Source organism: Ambystoma mexicanum, chromosome 14, assembly GCF_040938575.1.
Source record: "Ambystoma mexicanum isolate Mex_15411 chromosome 14, UKY_AmexF1_1, whole genome shotgun sequence".
NCBI classification, from domain to species: Eukaryota; Metazoa; Chordata; class Amphibia; order Caudata; family Ambystomatidae; genus Ambystoma; species Ambystoma mexicanum.
This window is the reverse complement of record NC_090940.1, coordinates 450,035,372-450,057,124: the sequence shown is the minus strand read 5'-3', so window position 1 is coordinate 450,057,124 and position 21,753 is coordinate 450,035,372. Positions and strand designations below refer to the sequence as shown.

At 48.0% G+C, this 21,753-nt stretch overlaps 1 protein-coding gene across 1 annotated transcript in view; it reads left to right on the top strand.

Annotated features, from left to right (window-relative positions):
• Positions 1–11,204: 11,204 nt before the first annotated feature.
• The window catches only part of GLRX5 (glutaredoxin 5), a 107,559-nt gene continuing 97,010 nt past the window's right edge, over positions 11,205–21,753 (top strand). Inside the window, exon 1 of the mRNA XM_069637669.1 lies at positions 11,205–11,657. Within this exon, the coding sequence (XP_069493770.1) occupies positions 11,390–11,657 (268 nt within the window). The 5' untranslated portion in view covers positions 11,205–11,389. The remainder of the gene's footprint in view (positions 11,658–21,753) is intronic.

Here is a 21,753-nt window from a genome sequence, read left to right as displayed (position 1 = left end):
TGTTATGTTAATTATTTATTTTAACTATTTGTTTTATTTTATTGTTTTGTGATTAACTTCAAGTATAAAGTTAAAACACTGGACTATGGACACTTCCATTGGGAAGAGAAATGTATAAAGATGAATTTTGATATTATGATGATTGAACAGTGACTTTTCAGTTTCATTTCTTCACATATGAGTATTGATTTTGTTGGATTGCTACATGTTAAACGAAGAAAGGGGCAAGTTGGATTTCTTCCAATTGTGGCTTGGACCATGGCCAAAATTCTCAGAAAAAGGAGGGGATATGTAGGATTATTTAGCGTGTTTTTGGAGCGCAGCGCCACTACATGGGATCAATAAATAGCGTGTTTTTGGAGTGCAGCACCACTGCATGGGATCAATGTATTGCTATAACGTGATACAGCAAGCTATGTGTTGCCGGTGTAACATATGGATATGTAAATGAAGACAGGCTACTCAGCCAAAAACACAGCATTTTTTTCACATTTAAAAACGCATCACTTATTTTTCTTTTTTCACCTGAAATGCCTCTGTTGCAGGAGACACATTAGAGGATTAATAAACTAATATAATTAACAGTACTAACATGATTCTAATCAAATAACATCATAATGTGTTCTCCATTGCAAAATGAGGTAGAAAAGATGGGCTCTGAAAGTCATTTTAAACGTGCACTTGGATTCATTTTTTTCTCTGTTCACTGTGTTAGCTGGATGTGAAATCTGCATGCCAGGAAATGAGTAGATACAGTTTCTAAACCGTATAAGCCAAGCCATTGTTGAAAGAGGAGGATAGATTATTGTGTATTTTCATTGGTGACACGTCACCTTAGGGGCTGTAACGGAGGTTTCCTGAAGAATCTCGGGGAGAGAGAAAGGCAGAGGACATTTTTACACAGCTTCGGTGAGAAGCCTGAGGGGAGTTTCTGTGGGGCTGCCTGATTGAGGGGCGTCATTCCAGTGTACTGCTGACCTTCACAGGCTGGAGATTCCAGTCAATTGGCACCGGTTTGAGGACCAAAGAGTGCAGATTGGAACTGCATGTCCGCGCCGGGTGCTCCAAAAGGAAGCCCTGAGCCATTTAAAGAAAGCGACCTGTCCAGAGAGTTCGTGTGCTGATCCGCGTCAATTTTGCTGGTAATTATCTTACACAAAGCGAGAATGCGGTGTGTGAATGAAAGCTATTTCAGTAAGGCAGCGTAGCGATAGCTGCATTCTAATGTTGCTACTCAGAAATGCAAGTCAACTGATGAACTGTTCTTTTTATTGTTGCAAAGAATCTTATGAAATGCCATGTATTTTGCAATTGCTTCTCTTATATTTATTCTAGAAAAGACTGCCTTGCAAAACTGGTAATGTATGATTTTTTAAATGAAACTGATGTAAATCACAAACCGTGTAAAGGCTTCTATTTGCTTCTGTTTTTCTCTGATACAGTTAGCCCATATCACCTGATAAAAGGGGAGGTTATTAGGTAATATATGTCAAGCATCCCATGTGGAAAAAGTTATGTTATGAGTAATTATAAATAGCTGTGTGCGTGGTTCCACTCAGTGTATGTGTGTGTGACTTCTGAGTGGAACACAATCTGTTGGACGTACATGAGTCGACAGAGAAAGAGCCCTCTGGAAATAGTTTCACTAATGTAAATAAATTAGTGATTATACCACATGTTATTGTGAATACTTTATGGAAGCATAGCTCACTGGTGTAGATAAATCAGTGATAACAGCCATATGTGGCACTCCATATGAAAATGTGGTGTTCTCGAATAATGTAGAAGCCTGAGGCCTCTAGAGATCACAAGAACAGTCTAAACAAAAGAAAGGGGTTTTGTATGTTGGGGCCACAAACAAAACAAAGAAATTATGCTCATCACTATATTACAACAAAATGCATACCAACTAAATGTATCTGTGTACTGAAATAATGCACAGCCACAATACCACTATAATACCAAACCCAATCTGAATGCAAGGAGTGATTGTTGCTAAATTCCTTTGATTCTTGGTGGTAATAAAATACTGATAGGCCCCAAATCTACACAAAATACCCTACATACCATACCTCCTCCTCTTCCTGCATTATACCTGACTACCTGACTGCTATTCAGGCGTGGTGCTCTGCCAAAGATCTCTGGCTCAATGCCAGCAAGACTGACATCCTTCTAATTGGAACGCCTGCTCCCAGCTTCCCGCTCACTCTCTGGCCTGACTCCTTGGGTCCCCTCCCCTCGCCCACTTGTGAGGCAAAACACCTTGGATCATCTTTGACTCTTCTCTCTCCTTCTCCCCACACCTCACGGACCTTGCTAAGAAGTCCAACTTTCAGCTCCATCTCCTTAGGGGCATCCTACCTTTTCTCGTCCTCCCCCAGAAGCTCAATGTCTGCAGAGCCCTGGTTCTCTTTAAACTTGACTACTGCAACAGCCCCTTCCTCAACCGTTCTCTATCCTCTCTTCGCCCCCTCCAACTAATTCAGAATAGGGCTGCGAGACTTATCCTTTGCCTCAAAGCCAGGGACCGCATCTCTCCTGCCCTAAAGTCTCTCCACTGGCTCCCGGTGACAGCAAGGATCAAATTCAAAACCCTCTGCATCATCCACAAGGCTGTCTGGGGCCTGGGACCTCTCCACATCCAGCTCTTCATCCCTAAATACTTCACAGCCAGAACCCTACGGTCATCTGGCTCCAACTCTCTGCAGGTCAGATGTTTCTCCAAGCGGAGAGTGGAAGATACATCCCTCTCCTCGGCTGGCGCCTCCCTCTGGAACAACCCCCCTCTCCCCATCAGACTTGAGCCAGATCTCCTTAAGTTTCGGAAACTTCTCAAGACCTTCCTTTTCTCCTCTGCCTTCCCTCTCCTCTTCCCTTGCTAAGCTCTCCACCTGCCGCTTTGACTGGGGCTTGGTCCCTTCTGAGCCTTGGGACCAGACCACCCTCCTACCAGTCCCTACCAGCATCCTTCACCAGCACTTACCCTTGGGCTCCCTTTCCCAGGCTATCTCTACCCGGTCCCCCTGCCCACAGATCTTCACTCCCCCCCCCCGTTCCCTCCGATGGCATGTGCTACCCTGGCCTGTACAGCACTTGCCCCTACCTGGGGGGGGGGTCACACCAAATTGCACTTCTCCCTCTACCCCTCTCTCCGGCATTCATCCTCTAGCACTGCACAGTAGGATTGCCACAAGGCCAAAATAACAGTATCTCTTCCTTTTGATGCTTTTCGTTTGATATCCCATGTTTACCCCTCCCCACTTTCTTGTCTTGTGGCGCATGGAAACACTTGTGTATAGGCGCCATACAAATGTCCAATAAAATAAATTTAAATTAAAGCACCACTGATTCTAACTGAGATACCTGACGCAGTATGGCACAAACTGGGCTGGACTTTGGTACCTTTGAAGCAAAGTTGCCGGAACACAGGTATGGGATAGTCATGATGTACTACCCTTCCAAATGGGTACAAGCTGAATTTGTACCTGGCATCACAACATCACGACATCCACCATCGTTGACGTGCTCATGGCTATATTCCAGAGGGAGAGCCTGCCAAATGAAATTGTCACAGAGAACAGCCTCCAATTAGTATCCCAAGGAATGGAAGAGTTCATGAGGGATAACAACATTAAACAAAGAAAGGCTTCACTATATTATCCCCAGGCCAATGGGCATTTCGTGAGAACCAATAGCTTCATTAAAGGAGCGTACAGCTAGCCATAGCGTCAAAGAATGGACCCATACCGGATGGTCAAAAAGCCATATCTGCCCATCGTTTTACCCCGAACAGGACCACCAACGTGTCTATGTTTCGAGCAGCATCTACGTTAGTACCTCCATGGTTGTCAAAAGTGAGAGAGGATCACTGTAGACAGGGAGGATGTAATCTGGAGGATAGGGAAAAGCAGAGACCGAATTAAAGAATGGAATGACAGGAGAACAGCAGTCCAAGGAAAGAAAGTTCAGGAGGCCGACTTGGTCAAAATTAAGTTGCCTCATAAGGATGCTGCAACTAGATTCAAGTACAGCAGCCCCGTCAGAGTAATGCAAAGGGGTACCAACCATGAATGACCCAAGACAGGAGAAAATGGAATATGGAGCGAGTCACCTGTTCGAGAAGAGATTCAAGGAGGTCAATGAGTCGGAGGGGCGTGAACAGGTGCTCAGAGAGGGAGAAAAACCCAAGGAACAAAAGGGCCTCGATAAGTGTAGCAAGGATGCACTTGAACAGGAGAGAGACGAAGCTTCGGAGAATGTGAGAGATTAAGGAGAAGTACAAGATGAAGGAAGTGCGGTGCAGGATGAGAAGAGAGGTGAATCAGGGATGATGCCACAGGTTGAGGAGAGCAGAGAGAACTGACCTCAACGTGAGAGTGAGAGACCAGCAAGGGTTGCAGGCTTCATCATGCAGTAGAACCATGCTGCTCAACAAAAGGAGGTATGTGGGGACCAGAAATGACATGTGTGCGTGGCACTCCGTGCTGAGCCATTCCGAGTGCAGGCTGTGCACAGAAGGACATAAAGAGGACTCAGACATTTTATGTACATATGGTGATGTGTTTTTGAGAAGGCGTTATGCCTTGATGGCATTGCTGACTCAGTGAAGCAACTGTGTCCAACACCAGTTACCTGTGTTCTATGTTAATAAAGAGATTAACCTAACTGTGGCCCAGAGCAGGGGCGCCAAGTATGTGGGTGCTCCGGGGCACGGGCACCCACCGGCAGAATGAAGTCGGGGCTGAGCCACCCCCCCCCCAGCCAGAGAGAAGAGACGCAGTATGGATGGCCCTTTGTTCCATCCGTACTGTGTCTCTCTCTGGCAGCCCAGGTGAAAGCCGGGTAAAAAACGATGTTTAGAAATTGAATGACAGATGCAAAGCAAGAGGCTCTTGTTTTGCATATGTCCCTCAATTTCTAAAAATCGTTTTGGTTTGGGTATACTTCTACACCTGTGCACCCGGGTGCACGGATGTAGAGGTACACCCAACCCAAACGATTTTTAGAAATGGTGACACAGATACAAATCAAGTCTGTCCCTCAATTTCTAAAAATCGTTTTGGGTTGGATGTATTTGTACATCTGTGCACCCCTCTTGCATTGCATCTCCGGAGGGAGGTGGCAGGGAGAGGGCAAATGAGACTGTTTGCATGTCTCTGAGTGTATACGTGGTGAAGGTGAATGCTATGCTATGGGCGGCAAACTGAGGCGTTCAGGGAGGTAACTCCCCTGAATTCTAAGGAAGGTAACAGCGTGGGGGAGGGTGGGAGCAGGTGCACCAAGTACCCGGGTGCACAGATGTAGAGGTGTACCCAACCCAAAACGATTTTTAGAAATGGTGACACAGATGCAAAGCAAGTCTGTCCCTCAATTTCTAAAAATCGTTTTGGGTTGGATGTATTTGTACATCTGTGCACCCCTCTTGCATTGCATCTGCGGAGAGAGGTGGCAGGGAGAGGGCAAATGAGACTGTTTGCATGTCGCTGAGTGTGTACGTGGTGAGGGTGAATGCTATGCTATGGGCTGCGAAAACGATGTTTAGAAATTGAAGGACAGATGCAAAGCAAGAGGCTCTTGTTTTGCATCTGTCCCTCAATTTCTAAAAATCGGTTTGGGTATACTTCTACACCTGTGCACGGATGTAGAGGTACACCCAACCCAAACGATTTTTAGAAATGGTGACACAGATGAAAATCAAGTCTGTCCCTCAATTTCTAAAAATCGTTTTGGGTTTGATGTATTTGTACATCTGTGCACCCCTCTTGCATTGCATCTCCGGAGGGAGGTGGCAGGGAGAGGGCAAATGAGACTGTTTGCATGTCTCTGAGTGTTTACGTGGTGAAGGTGAATGCTATGCTATGGGCGGCGAACTGAGGCGTTCAGGGAGGTAACTCCCCTGAATTCTAAGGAAGGTAACAGCATAGGAGAGGGTGGGAGCAGGTGCGCCAAGTACCCGGGTGCACAGATGTAGAGGTACACCCAACCCAAAACGGTTTTTAGAAATGGAGGCACAGATGCAAAGCAAGTCTGTCCGTCAATTTCTAAAAATCGTTTTGGGTTTGATGTATTTGTACATCTGTGCAAAATCGTTTTGGGTTGGATGTATTTGTACATCTGTGCACCTCGCTTGGGAAGAGGGGTGCACAGATGTGCAAGTACACCCAACCCAAAACAATTTTTTGAAATGGTGACACAGATGCAAAGCAAGTCTGTCCCTCAATTTCTAAAAATCTTTTTGGGTTGGATGTATTTGTACATCTGTGCACCCCTCTTGCATTGCATCTGCGGAGAGAGGTGGCAGGGAGAGGGCAAATGAGAATGTTTACATGTCGCTGAGTGTGTACGTGGTGAGGGTGAATGCTATGCTATGGGCCGCGAAAGAGGCGTTGAGGGAGGTAACTCCCCTGAATTCTAAGGAAGGTAACAGTGTGGGAGAGGGTGGGAGTGTGGGATGAGGTGGGATCAACGTCTTGGGGGGGTTTAGCGGGGTGGGAGAGCAGTAGAATGTGATAATTCCGCCTTTTGAAGACCACACAAATCAGCCAAAATAAATCGGTCTTTTTTGTAATTGTTCTTCAAAATGCAGAATTATCACATAGAACCCAGTATGGACCTTGCCATAATGTTGACCTTGTTCAGTGTAATAGCATTCAATGGGACAGTACTTGCAGGGCCTAAAAGTGCAGAGCTAATGGGCTTCTATATTTTTAAAGAGACAATAACAGCACTTCTCAGCAGGGTTGTGTAATCTATTTTCTACTAGAGCTGCCATATTTGAAATGGGGCAATGCTGGAACTCCTCAGCTCGCTAAACAGGGCTTCTATAATTGCAATACTATGCTTTTGTTGAGTTAATGCTAGTTAATCTTAGTGGGGCTGCTATACTTTTGATGGGACAGCATCAGCACTTCTCAGTTGAGCTGCTACACTCTTATTGACAAGGCCCCAGCACTTCTCAGCATATTTATTTATTGTTATTTGTTATTTATAATGCGCGTAATACCCAGAAGTTTCTAAGCGCGGACTGATCGATCGAACCTGTGTTGCGCGAACCAAGGGATCGAACCTGTGCTGCTCCATGTCGTCTTGCTTCCAAGGCAAGCACGTAGCCCCTGAGCTATCCTCCCGAGACTCTGAAGATCTGAAGTACATTTAATGATACAGAACCAGAACTATTGAGCAAGTCTGACCTGATCTTCATCATCATCAGAATAACTCAACATTGTCGTGGTTATACAAGAGCTAATATATTTAAAGCAATGGAATTACTCAGAATGTAGTAGCACTATTCAATAACCCAATAAGTGCTTAAGCATAGTTAATGTGAAAATACGACACTTCTCACCTTTGGGACAGTACTGCCACTTCTCTCAGAGGCTTCTACACCTTTTATGGGGCAGCACTGATCTAGCCTACTGGACAGCTTCACTTTTGTTTGTTTGTTTATTTATTTATAGAGCACACCTGGCCGTTAATCAACTGGGCGCTTGCAGAAAATAAGTCTTGGGTTACAGGTACATGAATATGTTACATTTCTTAGGTTACAGGATCATATATTACAAGCTCATATATCAAGCATTTCTTACTTACAGGAGGGGTATGTTACATATATCAAAATCTTTTTGTGTTGCCCTGTCGGATGACTTACAGTAAAGATAAGTTATAGTTACAGTGTTTACAATAAATATACAGAGTAATTGGTACAGTTGGGGCATTTAGCAGTTGTTAGTTTTAAACCAGAGTTTAGCGTTGGCTTTGAACACATGGAAGGAGGGGGTGGCTCTAAGTGCATCTGGGATGGAGTTCCAGAGCTGCGCTGCTAGAACTGGGAAGCTGGACCCACCAGTTCTTTTCAGTTTAAAGTTAGGGACTTTGATGCTATTTGAGAGGGCCTTTCTGATGGGACGTTCAGAGGTGTGCTTAGTTAATTTTTCTGTCAGGTATGCAGGAGCTTTGTTGTTCAGACAATTGTGTGTAATGTTTAGAGTTTTGAGTTTGATACGGTCATTGATGGCCAGCCAGTTGATGGCTCTTCAATGGGAAGATATGTGTTGCCCTTTGGGGATGCCTAGGGGTGTTCTGAGGGCATTGTTCTGTAGGGTTTGGAGTTTGTTAGTGTTATGTTTACTGGTGCCTGGGTACAGTGCATTGCAGTAGTCTAATTTAGAGAGGATGAGGGCTTGCGCTATAGTGGTGCAGCTGTCTGTGGAAAGGTATGGTTTGCAGGCGTGGATGAGTTTGCAGGTGTAACTGGTTGCTGAGGCTGTAGCATTTACTTGCTTGTCAAGGGTGAGAGCTGAGTCTAAGTAGAAACCTAAGGTTTTAACTTCCTTAGCTACCTTGATTTTGTTGCCATCGATCGTGATGGAGTTGTAAAGCTGGGGTAGTTTGTTCAGTTTATTGGTAGAACCAATGCTTAAGAGCTCGGTCTTATCGTCGTTAAGACATAGGCCATGAGTGGCCATCCAGGTTTGGATGATTTGGTAAATTTTGTTTATGAATCTGGTGTCTTTTTCATAATCACCTTGGATTGGGATAAGGATCTGGGTATCATCGGCGTAGTTGGTATATGAGACCCCTAGTTTGTCCAATATATCAAAGAGAGGCTTTGTAAAAATATTGTATAGCGTGTGGGAGACACATGACCCTTGAGGGACTCCGCAGGTGATGGGGACTGGATCCGCTGCTGATGAGGGTGAGAAAACTCTTATGGTTCTCTGGTCCAGGAATGAATTTATCCATGCCGTGGCTTTTGTAGAGGAGTTGGCTGCCGATTTGAGGTGATTGCACAGTACCTTGTGATCTAGCAGGTTGAAAGCAGCTGATAGGTCTAGGAGTAGGAGAATAGACACATCTCCTCTGTCTTTGCACTCGTCTAGCTGGTTTTTAAGATCAAGGAGAGCCATTTCGGTTCCATGTCTTGGCCTAAATCCTGATTGTCTTGTCCCTAGTAGATTGTAGATTTTAATGGCACTTCTCAATAGGACTGCTATACTTCAATAGGAAATGACCAACACTACCCCGCAGGGAATTGCATACTCTTGATGCCACCGAAGCAGCACTTCCTTCCACCACAGCTGCTTTATTTTTAATGGCACACTGTGTGTACTTCTCAGCCACTCTGCTATACATTTAAACAGACTGAATTGTTATTTCTCAGTAGGACTGCAACACTATACCATTGTGTTCTGTATGTTGAGTGCTTCTTCACCACCAATGTGGGTTCATGGCACTCTCCCAGTGTCTAAATAGTAGATCTGGCTACATTCAATTAGCAACAGGCATGTCCCAAGCTGCCTGCTGTAAAAAAGCTGCCACTCAGAATGTTGGAAGCCGTAATGGGGCAAGGGATAGAAGGCTCGAGCCCGTAGGATAGCAGAATCAGCAGGGTCTTAAAACCTGCTCACTCAATCTGGAGTGAGGGGCCATGGGGCAAAATGAGCCTGATCCCACATACAGGGGGTTGTTACCTCTTTATCTCTCCTGAATGAAAGAATGAGCTCTCTCAGACACAAGTTATCACCCCTGCACACACAATGAATGAATATGGTATGGATCTACAGATCGAGAAAAGTGGAGTGAGCATTCAGAGTGTTTTAACAGAAATATAATTGTCTTCCCAGATGGGAGACTGACTCCATTAATATACATGGGGTCACTGAGATGACCAAGAGTGAAACTGTACGTTCAGTTGTGAGATTCAGCAACGGGTATACTATGCTCCAAGGAGTGAGGTGCCCACTGAATATATCACACTGTTTACAGGTGTGAGACCCATCCTGAATGCTTGCCCAAAGAGCCTTGGCCAGAGTTTCACACTGAAGAAGTGAGCATGTGATCCAGGGTCTGCAGCGCACACACACGCATGGGATTCCCACGCACCCACTTGCGAGATTTGCACTAAATGGATCTATGTGATCACTACGATGGCTGAAAATGCCGACTTTTGCTTTTTTTAACCCTTTACACCACATATATATGCGGGGGAGACCCCCGCAGTCCCCCTCATATTAATATCATACTCTAAACCCCCCCCCCCCACATATATATATGGTGTAAGGGAGGGGTTAAAAAGAAAAAAAAAGTCGGCATTTTCGGCCGTCGCACTTCCCAGGTGGACATTTTTGTACGATTCCCACTAAATTAGTGAGATTGTGCTCCAAGGTAGGAGGCACACGCACAGTCTTTGCTCTGAGGTTTGACACACTCACATGATGGGATGGTGTGGTGTAGTCAATCGTGGACCTCCTCACGCTCATACTCAAGTGTCGCCCTTTTCATGCATGCATACCAGAAAGGAGAGGCGGCACGAGGAGCTGGGGTGCAACATGTCTTTATTCTTAAAGATCTGGCGTTAGACTAACTTCTAGGCGGTAACCCCGCCCTTCAACATACGCGGGTCGCAGCCCGCGGATCAAACATAAACAGAGGACTGTCGTCCTTAGATAAGGAAGTGAGGACATCACAGATGGCATTTCGTTCTCCCATCCTAGTTGCGTTGCTCTGCCTTTTGAGGGCTACTATAACCTGGATGATTATAGAGGGGTGGAATAGGGGCAGTGTTGGCCTACTGGAATGCAACTGGAAGGCTTAAACCTCATTCTTACTTGACTTTAGTATATGCAGTACATGCTAGCCAATGTTTCCACTGTTCAGCACCCCCACTCTCCCCAGCCCCCTCGCAGCAAGTTGGCCACTGCGTGCAACTGTGGTCATTTAACTGCTGGTGATGTCACTTCCTATATTTGGGCACCCTCCCCCACATAAGTCGGCTCCCCTGGCCCAGAGTGTTCATTGGGGGGACAAGTGACAACAAATGAGCTCATGATTTTGGAGAGGGAGTGCCGCGTGGGGGTGTTAGAGGAGCAACTGGTGGGGCGAACTCGGCGACGCAATAGTGTGTTGAAACTGCCCTGAATAGAAGCTAAATATTTTGAAAGTCATTTACGGCGGTATCAATAAAATGTTGGTCCAATTTCAGCTTAGTTTTAAACCGCAGTAAGTGATGTTCATTTTATATTGCTTTGAAGCCTCGTCCATGCTAAACATTGATAGTTCAGTGTCCATGTTCCGACAACGTGACCTTCAAAGGTACCCCACTTTCTGCTAAGATAGAACGTTATAAAGTCGCTTTATAGCGCTCAAGTGGGCGGTGCTTTACATGTCACTACACATGAAATAGGGGTAGCAGATACATGTGTGCTTAGTCTGGATTGGCTTCGTGTGTAGATTGACAGTTCACGTTCCCCAATCAATGTGTGGTATAATTTGTGGCAGCCAATAGGAGGGCGGCGGATGTGGTTGCGAGTCTGAGGTCAGAGTTACAGACAGTCCTACTGTGACACTCGATGACTGTTGTTTTCTAGTTTGTCAGGTTCAACTGCCGACCATGACCACCTCTATTCTCCGTGCGGGGCTATTCCGCAGCGTTTCCCTAAGGCCCCTCTGGTGCCGCTGGCTGGGCAGCGATGGCTCTCCTATGCCCAAGGAGCAGTTGGAGGCACTGGTGAAACAACACAAGGTGGTGGTTTTCATCAAGGGCACTCCGGCCCAGCCAATGTGCGGCTTCAGCAACGCTGTAGTGCAGATCTTACGCATGCATGGAGTGCAGGAGTACGGAGCCCATAACGTGCTGGAGAACCAGGACCTGCGGCAGGGTGAGTGGGGCCATCACACATTTGTAAACAGTTAAGCGGGAGATTTGACTCCAAGGGAGGTTTGCCCTCCCCCCCGCCCATTGACTTGCATGTCATTCTCTCCCGCGTTGTTTTGGGCTTTAAAGTTAGGGTCTCCCTCGAAATTTCGGTACGCACGTGCCATGCCCTGGTGAAACTAGGGTATTGATGTGGGATTTTGGGTGTGCGCAAGGTACCTGAGAAGAGGAACGGGTCAGCGGCATATCCTGCCCTTGAAATATGAGCTTGGTTTCTATTCCATTAAGTAGGTAAATGCGTGCCGCACCTACCAAAGTGCACTATAATGAATAAAAGGTTAAACGGAACAGATACGGGGCGTAGTTACAGATTGTTGGGAGAAGGGGCAGTGAGCACCGAATGGTTGCTTTCGAAATGGTAATCATTGGTTAGGGACTGCTGACGGCGTTAGCGAAGTGTTTATTGTAACCAAAAACTTTTTTTTTTAGCAACATTATAAAAATTAGCATATGAACTCCTTCAGCTATTTCTAGTTCATATGTTCAGCTAGGGTCTAGTTCATATGTATGTTATATGAACTTACATTTCGAAAATAAACATTTGTGTACGTGCGAAGCATTATTTGTAATTAAAAAAAAGCAATTCCCTTTTATTGACCGTCTCGAGACGAGTTTTGCTCAGGTGAAACAAAAGGCTCGTTTTGCTTGCTGATTGGTGTGCATCTATTTTTGCGCCATCTGAAAGCGGTGCACAAAGTGCTTGAAATTGCTTTTAAAATATCACCCAGTGCTCTGCTTCCCTGGCACAATAGAAATAATGTTTTTGTAATTGGGGACACTTCATTGGTGGTCCCAGCCTGTGTAAATGCAGCAGAAAGCCCTCTCTCCTGTCAAAGTACTGCCGAATGGGAGAGCTGGAGCAAGATGGCCGCTGTAATGTCGGGCCTCAGGTAACCTGCAGGGCCCGACCTCACGTGCAGGTCTGGCTCGGTGCCGGCACTTTGCGGCGCGGGCAATAAAGGCGCGACCACTCGTTAGGGTGCATAAACCCGGACTGGCGTTCTAACGCCAGTTACGGTGATTCCTTTATTTCTGGGTGTCACGTGACCCGGAAGTATCTGGGCACGTGACACCACATTCCTCTCCAGGTGTTTACACAACAGTTAACAAACACATTATAACGGGTACCGTACTATCCAAACAACCCTGACTTCATCTTGGCCGGGTTTTCTGTAGGTAGACTCCGTCCACCACGTATCCCTGGAGGCGGGACGACTGCCTGGGCCTCTCTCTCAGCAGGAGGTATCGGGGATTTCCCCTCTCCAGCTTGTCCGCCACTGGGGGCTCGGGTTCAGTCCTATCTTCTTGCTGGTGGGGTGCCTCTGGCTCTCTTGGTGTGGCATAGGTTCTGGGTGTACTTTGGTCTCGGGCGTGTAAGGTGTCGCCGACCCTCCTCCTGGGGACACCGGGCTCTCTTCCCATAGTTCCGGTGGTACTTTCCTGAAGTGTGACACATTCCTTGTTACTGTTTCACTTCCTCGGGTGGCGGTAATCATGCTGTGGTTTGCGGCACTGACTGTCCACGGTTGGAATTAATAATTGAGGGACATCTTCTTGGGCGTCGCCCGGTTCTTGACGATGACGGTGTCTCCTGGTGTTAGATCTCGGTGGCTGGCTCGCCTGGTAATGCTCTCCTGCTCATTGCGCCTCAGTCTCATGGCGTCTATGGCTGGGATGTCAGGTTCAGGGGCTACCCATTGTGGGTATATGGGGAGCTCTGCCTGTATGGGTACCCCAAACATGAGGGCAGCAGGGCTGATGCCTGTGGAGGAGTGTGGAGTTTGCCTGTGGGTCCTTAGGAACCGATATACTGCTTTCAGCCACGATGTCCTCGTTCCTTGGCAATGCGGATGACTTTGAGTGACCCCATGAACCGCTCGGCGTCACTGTTTGCTTGGGGTGATCCGCTTGTGTCTTACGTTTATATCCTTGAAAAATGTGCGCAGCTCTTGGCTGGTGAACGATGGTCCGTTGTCGCTCTTGATTTTTGTCGGGATCCCATGTGTTGCAAAGATCTTTTCCAGCGTGAGGATCGTTGTCTCCGCGTTGGTGGATGCCACGTGTTCTACCTCAGGATACCTTCTGAACTCAATCACGAGTAGGTACCCTTCGCCCGCAATAGTACAGTGGTCCATGCTGACTGCCTCCCATCGCTTGCTGCTTCTTGGGGTGCTGACAATGGGTTCTGGGTTCTCTGTCCTCCTGGAGGCTTGATGAACCTCGCGCAGTATGTCGCCATCCCCATGACTCCTCACCTCAGTGGCAGATTGAGGGGCTTTGGTGTTCTTTATGTCGTTTACTTTGGAGGGGTCTGGCGACACTCCTTGTGCGTTGAATATATATCCGAAGAAACATAGTTCTTCCTTTGCGAACTCACACTTTTCTGCGTTTAGTGTCAAACCGGCTTCTTCCAATCTGCCTAGGACTGCTGCCAGGCGTTTGTGGTGGTCTTTTTCATTGGATGCGTACACAAGAATGTCGTCGCTGATGTTCGTTGTTCTCTCTAGGCCGGTGAGAACTTTGCGGATTTCGTGTTGCAATACCTCTGCGGCTGATGATATCCCGAAGTTTAGCCGTTTGTACCTTCTCAGACCAAGGTGAGAGGAGAATGGAGTGATGTATCTCGACTCTTTGGCTAGTCTGAGTTGGTGAAAGCCAGATCTGAGGTCAAGCTTGCTGAATATTGTTGCTCCTGTGAGGTCCACAATGAGTTCATCTATCGTTGGAGTTATGTGGCGTTAGCTTCCAATGGCTGCATGGGGAGTCTCATGTCGATACAGATTCGTACCGCGTTGGGTTGCTTGGGTTTTTGGGCAACTACCATGGGGGACACCCATGGGGTCGGACCTGATGTTTTCTCTATTATACCTGCTTCCTCGAGCTTGGCTAGTTCCTTCTCCACTGCTTCTCTCAAGTGGAATGGTATCCGTCGGTGATGTACGGCTTTCGGCTCGACGGTAGGGTCTATGTGGAGCTTGATGGTTCGGCCTTTCAGGCATCCGATGCCTTGGAATATCTTCTGGTATTGTTCCAATAGGTCGTCGAGTTCTTTGTTTTGGTGGCTGAAAGCAAATTGTTTTAGTTTCAGTTTTTCCGCTGTCTTACAGCATAGCAGTGTTTCGCAGCCAGCATCTACGACCTATATGCGTGCCCGGCACTTGGTGTTATTGTGAGAAAAGTCTGATTTGAAGGACACTTGCACAGGTAGGGGTTTCTTGCAACCGTAGGTGTATATCGGACCTTCACCTTATGGTGTTTGGGCTTCGGGCGGAGCTTGCTGAATGCTGTCGTTGGCATTACATTCACTGTTGCGCCCGTGTCAATGACTACCTTTAGTGGTTCTCCGTTGGAGATGACTACGCATGAAGGTCTCTTCCGTTGTCGGGATCGATGCGGTTCGACGGCCGAGATGAGGTGCACTCTATGTATCCGCTTGTTCCATCTTCTCCGTCTATCTTTGTCCCTCCTGTCAGGGGATTCGCTGTCGTCACTATCGCTAGTGTCTGGGGATCTTTGGGAGTGATCAACGGCTCTGGCCTTTCCTTTCTTGTCGGGTTGATACAGAGTGTCTCTGGGTGCAAACTTTTTCCGGCGCTCTTGCGCTGGTCACGGAGTTTGCTCTGTCATTTCGGTTAGGCGGGATTAGACATACTGCAGCATAGTGATTGAGACGGTTGCATTTTCGGCAGGTTGACCCCCGTGTGGGACAGGACTCTCCTTTGTGCCAAGGGCCGCCGCACCGTTTGCAGGCTTTGTCTCTCCCTTGCGACATGTGGGCCTTCTGCTCGTGCCTCACACGAGTGTTCCGGTGCCTGGATATGGCTGCAATGTCTTCCGTTGGTTTTGGGCTGTCGAGTGGAAGTCTCTGGATCGCCGCTTTGATTACTGCTACCTGGTCTTCCATCAGCTCCCGAAGGCGCGCCATTTCCAGGATGCGGGATAGGCATACATTCTTCTCTGGGAGGATGGCTCTTCTCAGTTTTTCCGAGGAAATGCTGTTGATTATTTGGAGGCGGATGGCAAACTCTTCGTCAGGGAACTCGCAGCCGACCGCCATTTCGCATAGGCGTGCATGAAATTCATCAACTGTTTTATTTTCTCGCTTTTTAGCCATGCAGAAATGAAAACGTTCATAGTCCGGGTTGAGGTCTGGTTTGAACATGTTGGTGAGCGCAGTCTTTGCGGCGTCTTAGTTGTTGTCGTCTCCGCGGTTTGGGATGGTGTTAAACAGGCGTAGGGCGGCAGCCCCGATGTTGCGCAAGAGGAAGGTGCGCTTCTTCTTCGCTACCGTGATGTCTCTTGCGTCGAGGTGCATTTCAAACTGTTGTAGCCAGATTTCCCAGCGAATGGCTGCTCCAGTGGTGAATGGATCAAACGGAGGCATGAGCGTGGTGAGCGCTGGGTCGGGGTGATCTGCGGTGAGGCTCCTTCTGGTTGACGAGCCAGTGTTGGCCCTGGAGGGGCTTGACCCTCCACTGGACATGTTGCGGTACCGGGGTTGGGGCACAGCCAAAGTGCGGGCTTACTGGGCTTCACTCACTGGTGTTGTGGTGCAGGGGCTGGGTGCATGAGTCGTGGCCTTGGGCTTGCCGTGTCGTCTTCTGTTATCCTGGGGGACTGGGTTGTGGCTTCCTGATGTTTTAATTGTCCAAAGTTTTTCCTTTGAAAAAAATCCAAATTGTTTCTGGATGGGGCAGAACGTGCATCAGCCACTTTGTCCCTAGTGCGATGTTCCTGGAGTGTTGGGGGGCTGAGAACGAGGCTTTTGAGAAGTTCGTACGGCCTCACGTGTTGATTTTGAGCGTTGGGGGGGGGGGGGGGTGAAAATGAGGTTCAGATGCCGCGCGTGTTGATACGCGGCTTCCGCTCGCGGGGCTCCTCTTTTCCCCTTCGTCGCCAGTGTGATGTCGGGCCTCGGGTAACATTCAGGGCCTGACCTCATGTGCAGGCCAGGCTCGGTCGCGGCATATCGCGGCGCGGGCAATAAAGGCACGACCACTCGTTAGGGTGCATAAACCTGGACTGGTGTTCTAACGCCAGTTCCGGTGATTCCTTTATTTCCGGCTATCACGTGACCAGGAAGTATCTGGGCACGTGACACCACAGCCGCGGGCTGACAAGGCTCCAACATAGACGAGACAAACTACCAACGCAGTCCCCCTTCATAATGTGCTAACCACTCTCTTGTTGAGTGGTATTGAAACATTATGCAGAGAAGAATACCCAGTCTAGCTTTGGAGAGCTGATGCACAATAAACAAAGCGGTGGTGTCTTCTGCGAATTAGGATATGAAGGCTGAGGTTCACCCACCTGCTCCCGCACTATCACCGCCTCGGAGCTGAAGGGATGGGACGGCAAGTTATGGCCCAGATTGGTGCTCTGATATAAGGGCGGCCGTCCCAATGCACATAATCGGCGTAGAGGAGAGGAGAAGCCGGAATCCTCCTGTGTGGCCAACAGAGCCTGACAGCAGCGGGCGCCTTAAATACTGAAGTACCAAGGCCATATGGTGGAGTTTCCGAGTCCTGGTGAACTTGGATGACCCGGCAGACTCTGCCCGCCCACACGTAGAACGATGGTGCCCAGGTGATTCATCCGCTCCGGAGAGGCTGCTGGTGCACCAGCCACCCCCATGTTGCGATTGACCTCACATCAGGGCAGAGAGATCCAGGCAGCCGGCAGGACTTGATGGCGGGGCAGGTGAGGACCCTTGATAGGCTCTGCCTGGAAACACCACACAGTGAGTCAATATGAGACATTGCCTGATTGTGAGGACGGCCTCTATGGAGGGAAGCACACATGCCATTGTAAAGCAGCAAAAGACAATTGATATTGTGAGTAGTTTCTAGACGTCTACCGACCTAATGTGCTGTTGACACTACCATATTCTTGAAGCCCATACTGCTGGACAGCCGCATGATAGTATAACGCTGCATCTGTAAGTTTTGGCGCAGTGGTGCTCCTAAACGTGCTCTATTAAAGCGCATGCTAGCTCCCTCCTCCCGCCCCTTTGGAGGTGAATTGTGGTCCGAGAGGAGAGAAGGCCACCTCGCTGCACGCTAATAATCTTGACTATCTGCTTTGAGAGCACTGCACTTAGCACCGCTCATAATTTACATAGCGCACTGAGATGAGTATATTTTGTGTATACCTGCATTGCGCCTCACCTGCCCATCGTGGACATACGGGAGGGGGTGCATTGAAGGCATGTAACAATCTGAAGTAGAACAAGGTCCAAGATCACGTGTTGGATGTGAGCCAGTTGAGTACTCTGCTACGACGATCTGCCAAACATTGGTCCGAGATGGACATAGAAACACCACTCAAAGTCATACTTGCCCAGATGAGAATTATTGGTCAGTGGCACAAGAAACGAATAACACTGTTCAGGACACTAGGCAGGACGTACAGGATGTCCAGATCCGCCTGACCACACAAGCAGAAAGAACCAATGATGACGAACAATGTATCTGCACCATGGAAGACAACCGTGAGACGGCAAGGAAGGATCTCAGTGGGGTCATCCAGGAGGCTCAGTGGCTGGGCGAGAAAATTGAGTATCAAGAAAATAGGTTTCGCCAGAACGACCTCCACCTGGTAAGCTTCCCAGAAAACACAGAGGGTATATATCCGGAAACCTTCATGTACAACTTTTTACGCGATGCTCTACACATGGACCACTCGCAAGACTACGTATTACCATGAGGTTATTGAACTTTGAACATAAACTAGCCGTCTTGAAGGCATACTCAGTGAGGGTTCATAATATGAACATTAGGATCTTTAATGACTACTCAGTCGGGCTATAGACAGCAAAAGGGTTTTAACACCATTTTTGAAGCACTCAAGGGCACCAAATGTAGACATTACCTTAAATTCCCAGCATGTGTGGCGCATGCAAATGGATAAACAATGGCACACTTTGATGAACCCGAGGCAGCATGGCATTTCTTACAGCAACACAACTTGGTGACTACAGACTTCGAACATGCAGGAGTGGAAAATAAACAGGCAGACCTCTCCTCTCCACTCCCCTAGCGCCGCTCTCAGATAAGGGGGAAATGTCAGAAAGCAGGCATGGGGCCTTGAGGCCTGCATCCTAGACGCAAAAGGGCAGCTAGGTGATCATGGCGGATCTGAGCTGAGACCTGACTGCGCATGATGTCTACATCATCATAGGAATGGCGATACTCCAATCCTCGCTCTCTATACCTACAGGACATGTCCTGTGATTACCAAACAGGAATACTACAAATATATTCTATATCTTTGACAATGGCGGTGCTATTCGAACCTTGTCCAGAGCTGCTTGAAGGGGACCATATAATTGCATTACTGATCATTTGCGGCCTACTATGACCTCTGCTGGCAAATTTCCCATGATCCCATCCATGGAAACACCAGAATATGTGGGGATGGGTGACTATCGTTTGGTCTGTGCCCACCAACCCCATGTTTGGGCTCATTTGCCAAGTATTGGAGCTAATGTACGCAGATTGCTGCACATTTTGGCAGGGGACAGAGATCCGGAGGATGTGTTTTTAACTAAATTCTGAGAAAGCTTTCGATTAAAGTCCAGTTGGAGTTCATGTTCGATGCCTTTAAGTACAGCTTTCCTTCGCAAATCAGACTAATCAAATTGCTATATGCCAGACCTATGGATTTGTTTTACCAATGGGATTACTCCCTCCCCCATTCGGCCTTCACTCCGGAACACATCAGGGGTGCCCACTATCACCCCTCATATGCGTTATCCATTGAGCCGATAGCTGTTAAATTGCGCGCTGATCCCGGGTGGACGCGCATCCACCAGGGTACAGATGAACATAGTGTCTCTATATGCGGTTGATTTACTTCTGTGTATAGGTAATAGCCTCACTACCCTCTCACATATAAGATCCCTCTTGCAAGAGTTTGGCCCAATGGTGGGCTACAAGATCAACTGGGGTAAGTCTGAGATCTTCTCTCTGAGGCATGACATTCCTTGGGATCCCGGAGGGGGGCCCCCTTCAACCTCCAGATGCACCATATTAAATACTTGGTCAACATTAGCGCTTCCCTTGGTGAACTCTTAGACCTGAACTGCTCGCATATTCTGGATTAGATCCGCTCAGACTTGGAAAGATGGGATAATTTGTCTCTCCTTGACGGGCAGGATCAAGCCCTGAAATGGAACTCCCGACCATTAAACTCATCTGGCGAGGGTGGGGGGGAGCACAGCTTTGATTTAAGGTATGACAAGCAGCTAGGGTGGATTAGCAGTACCAATATGGGAGGCCTACAAGCAAGCAGCTCAGGTCTGCTGGGTACAACGCTAGTTGGATCCCAATGACAGAACTAGCTGGTAGGTCGTGGAGTTGGCCTTGATTGCCCAATTATCCCCCATAGACATCATAGCTATCCCTCCAACCAAACTTCCATCGCATATTAGGTTGCACCCTATATTGGGACTGACGATCGCACAATGGCACCATATGCGGTCCCTACAGGGCACAACTATACAAGATGCACCGTTGTGTTCGAGCAGTACTGTCATATGGGCTCAATCACAAACTACACCCCAGACCAGACACCCTGTGGACACATATACGTCTCATGGACTTATGCGAGGGTCTTACTACAGTGCCAAACATTGGCCCTTGAGAGTGACAATGGACCACCCTCATCAGCAGACCAGCAATGGATGGCAGGAGGAGACCCTGATTATAGTAATGGTTACCGGTTTGAAATGAAATGCAATATTTTATTTATATTGCGATCGTACACAAGTGCTTCAGAGCGTGACCAGACAAAAAGGGAGGGGGACAAGGGAGAAAGAACAGAAAAAAAACGGCGATCTTACTAGGCCCAGTGACATTTAAGAAAGCGCAAGTGCATGGGAAAGGAAAATTGGGGGGGGGCAGTGCATGGGAAGTGGCAGAGTGGAAAGTGCGAGGCAGAGGAGAGAAAACATAAATAAATATAATAAATAAGGACGATAAACCATGGTAGTGCAGCCAGCAAGTGGCAGGTGTAAGTTAGTCAGAAAGGTATATCTGATAAGTGCAGAAGAAACGTGGGAGGGGGACTGTATGGGTACAGATACAGAACCTTAGTGCAGATGGTGGCCTGGAGGCAGTGCAGGAGGGTGAGCAGGTACCTGGGCCTGAAAGAACAGAGGGTGGCCAGGTGCACAGTGCCAAGAGAAGAAACAGATCAACAGGGGAGAAGGGGGGCAGAGGGAAAGAGGAAGGTCTTGAAGTTTCCGGAACGGAAAATGTTTTTCAAGAGCAGACAGGTGCTGGATACCCCGCTTACTGAGGAGTAATTGAAGACTACTATAATCTCGTTACCTACTGGCAAAACACTGAAGCACTTTGGCGTGGGCCTCCGGTTTTCGTGGTGGGCGCACCTGTTCTGCGAGAAACCGATGACCCGGGTGAGGATGGGGAAATATAGTTCAGGTACTTGGGAATTGCGAAGAGGAACCAAGCAGGAGTGCCCTCTTCCCCCATGCTGTTTACTTTGATGCTGGAACTCCTGGCAGCCTTCCTCAGGGTGGATGTCAAGATGCGGGCATCCCGGTGGGCTACTACAGGGTGAAGTCAGATCGTACTGCCTGAGAGAGGTCCTCTGGGTGGGAGATGCCAGCTTGCTGGAGGCACCAGCACTAATAGCACGAGGCAGAGACTATGGTGCAGACTGCGGAAGATGTTGGGGAAGCAGGACCAGCACTGTGCGAACATATCCCTGAGGGCGTTCTGTGAGGAAAGGTTTGTAACTTTCGGCACAACTGGGAGCCAAATGGGATAATAACTTTAGGAGATTTGTACCAGGACCGTGCATGGGTGGGTGTCCCTAACCTGACAAAGAGAGATGATATACCCATAGGCCAGTTCTTGACATACCACAGGCTGATAAAAATGGCTGAAGCCAGGTGGCCAGGCATAAAGGGGGAGATGCCTTGCTGGACACATTCTATGACTTGCCGGACGGCAGTGGGAGGGGCATTTAACGTGATCTCTAGATACTGCGAGATTGACTGGGCATTCCAGAACTAA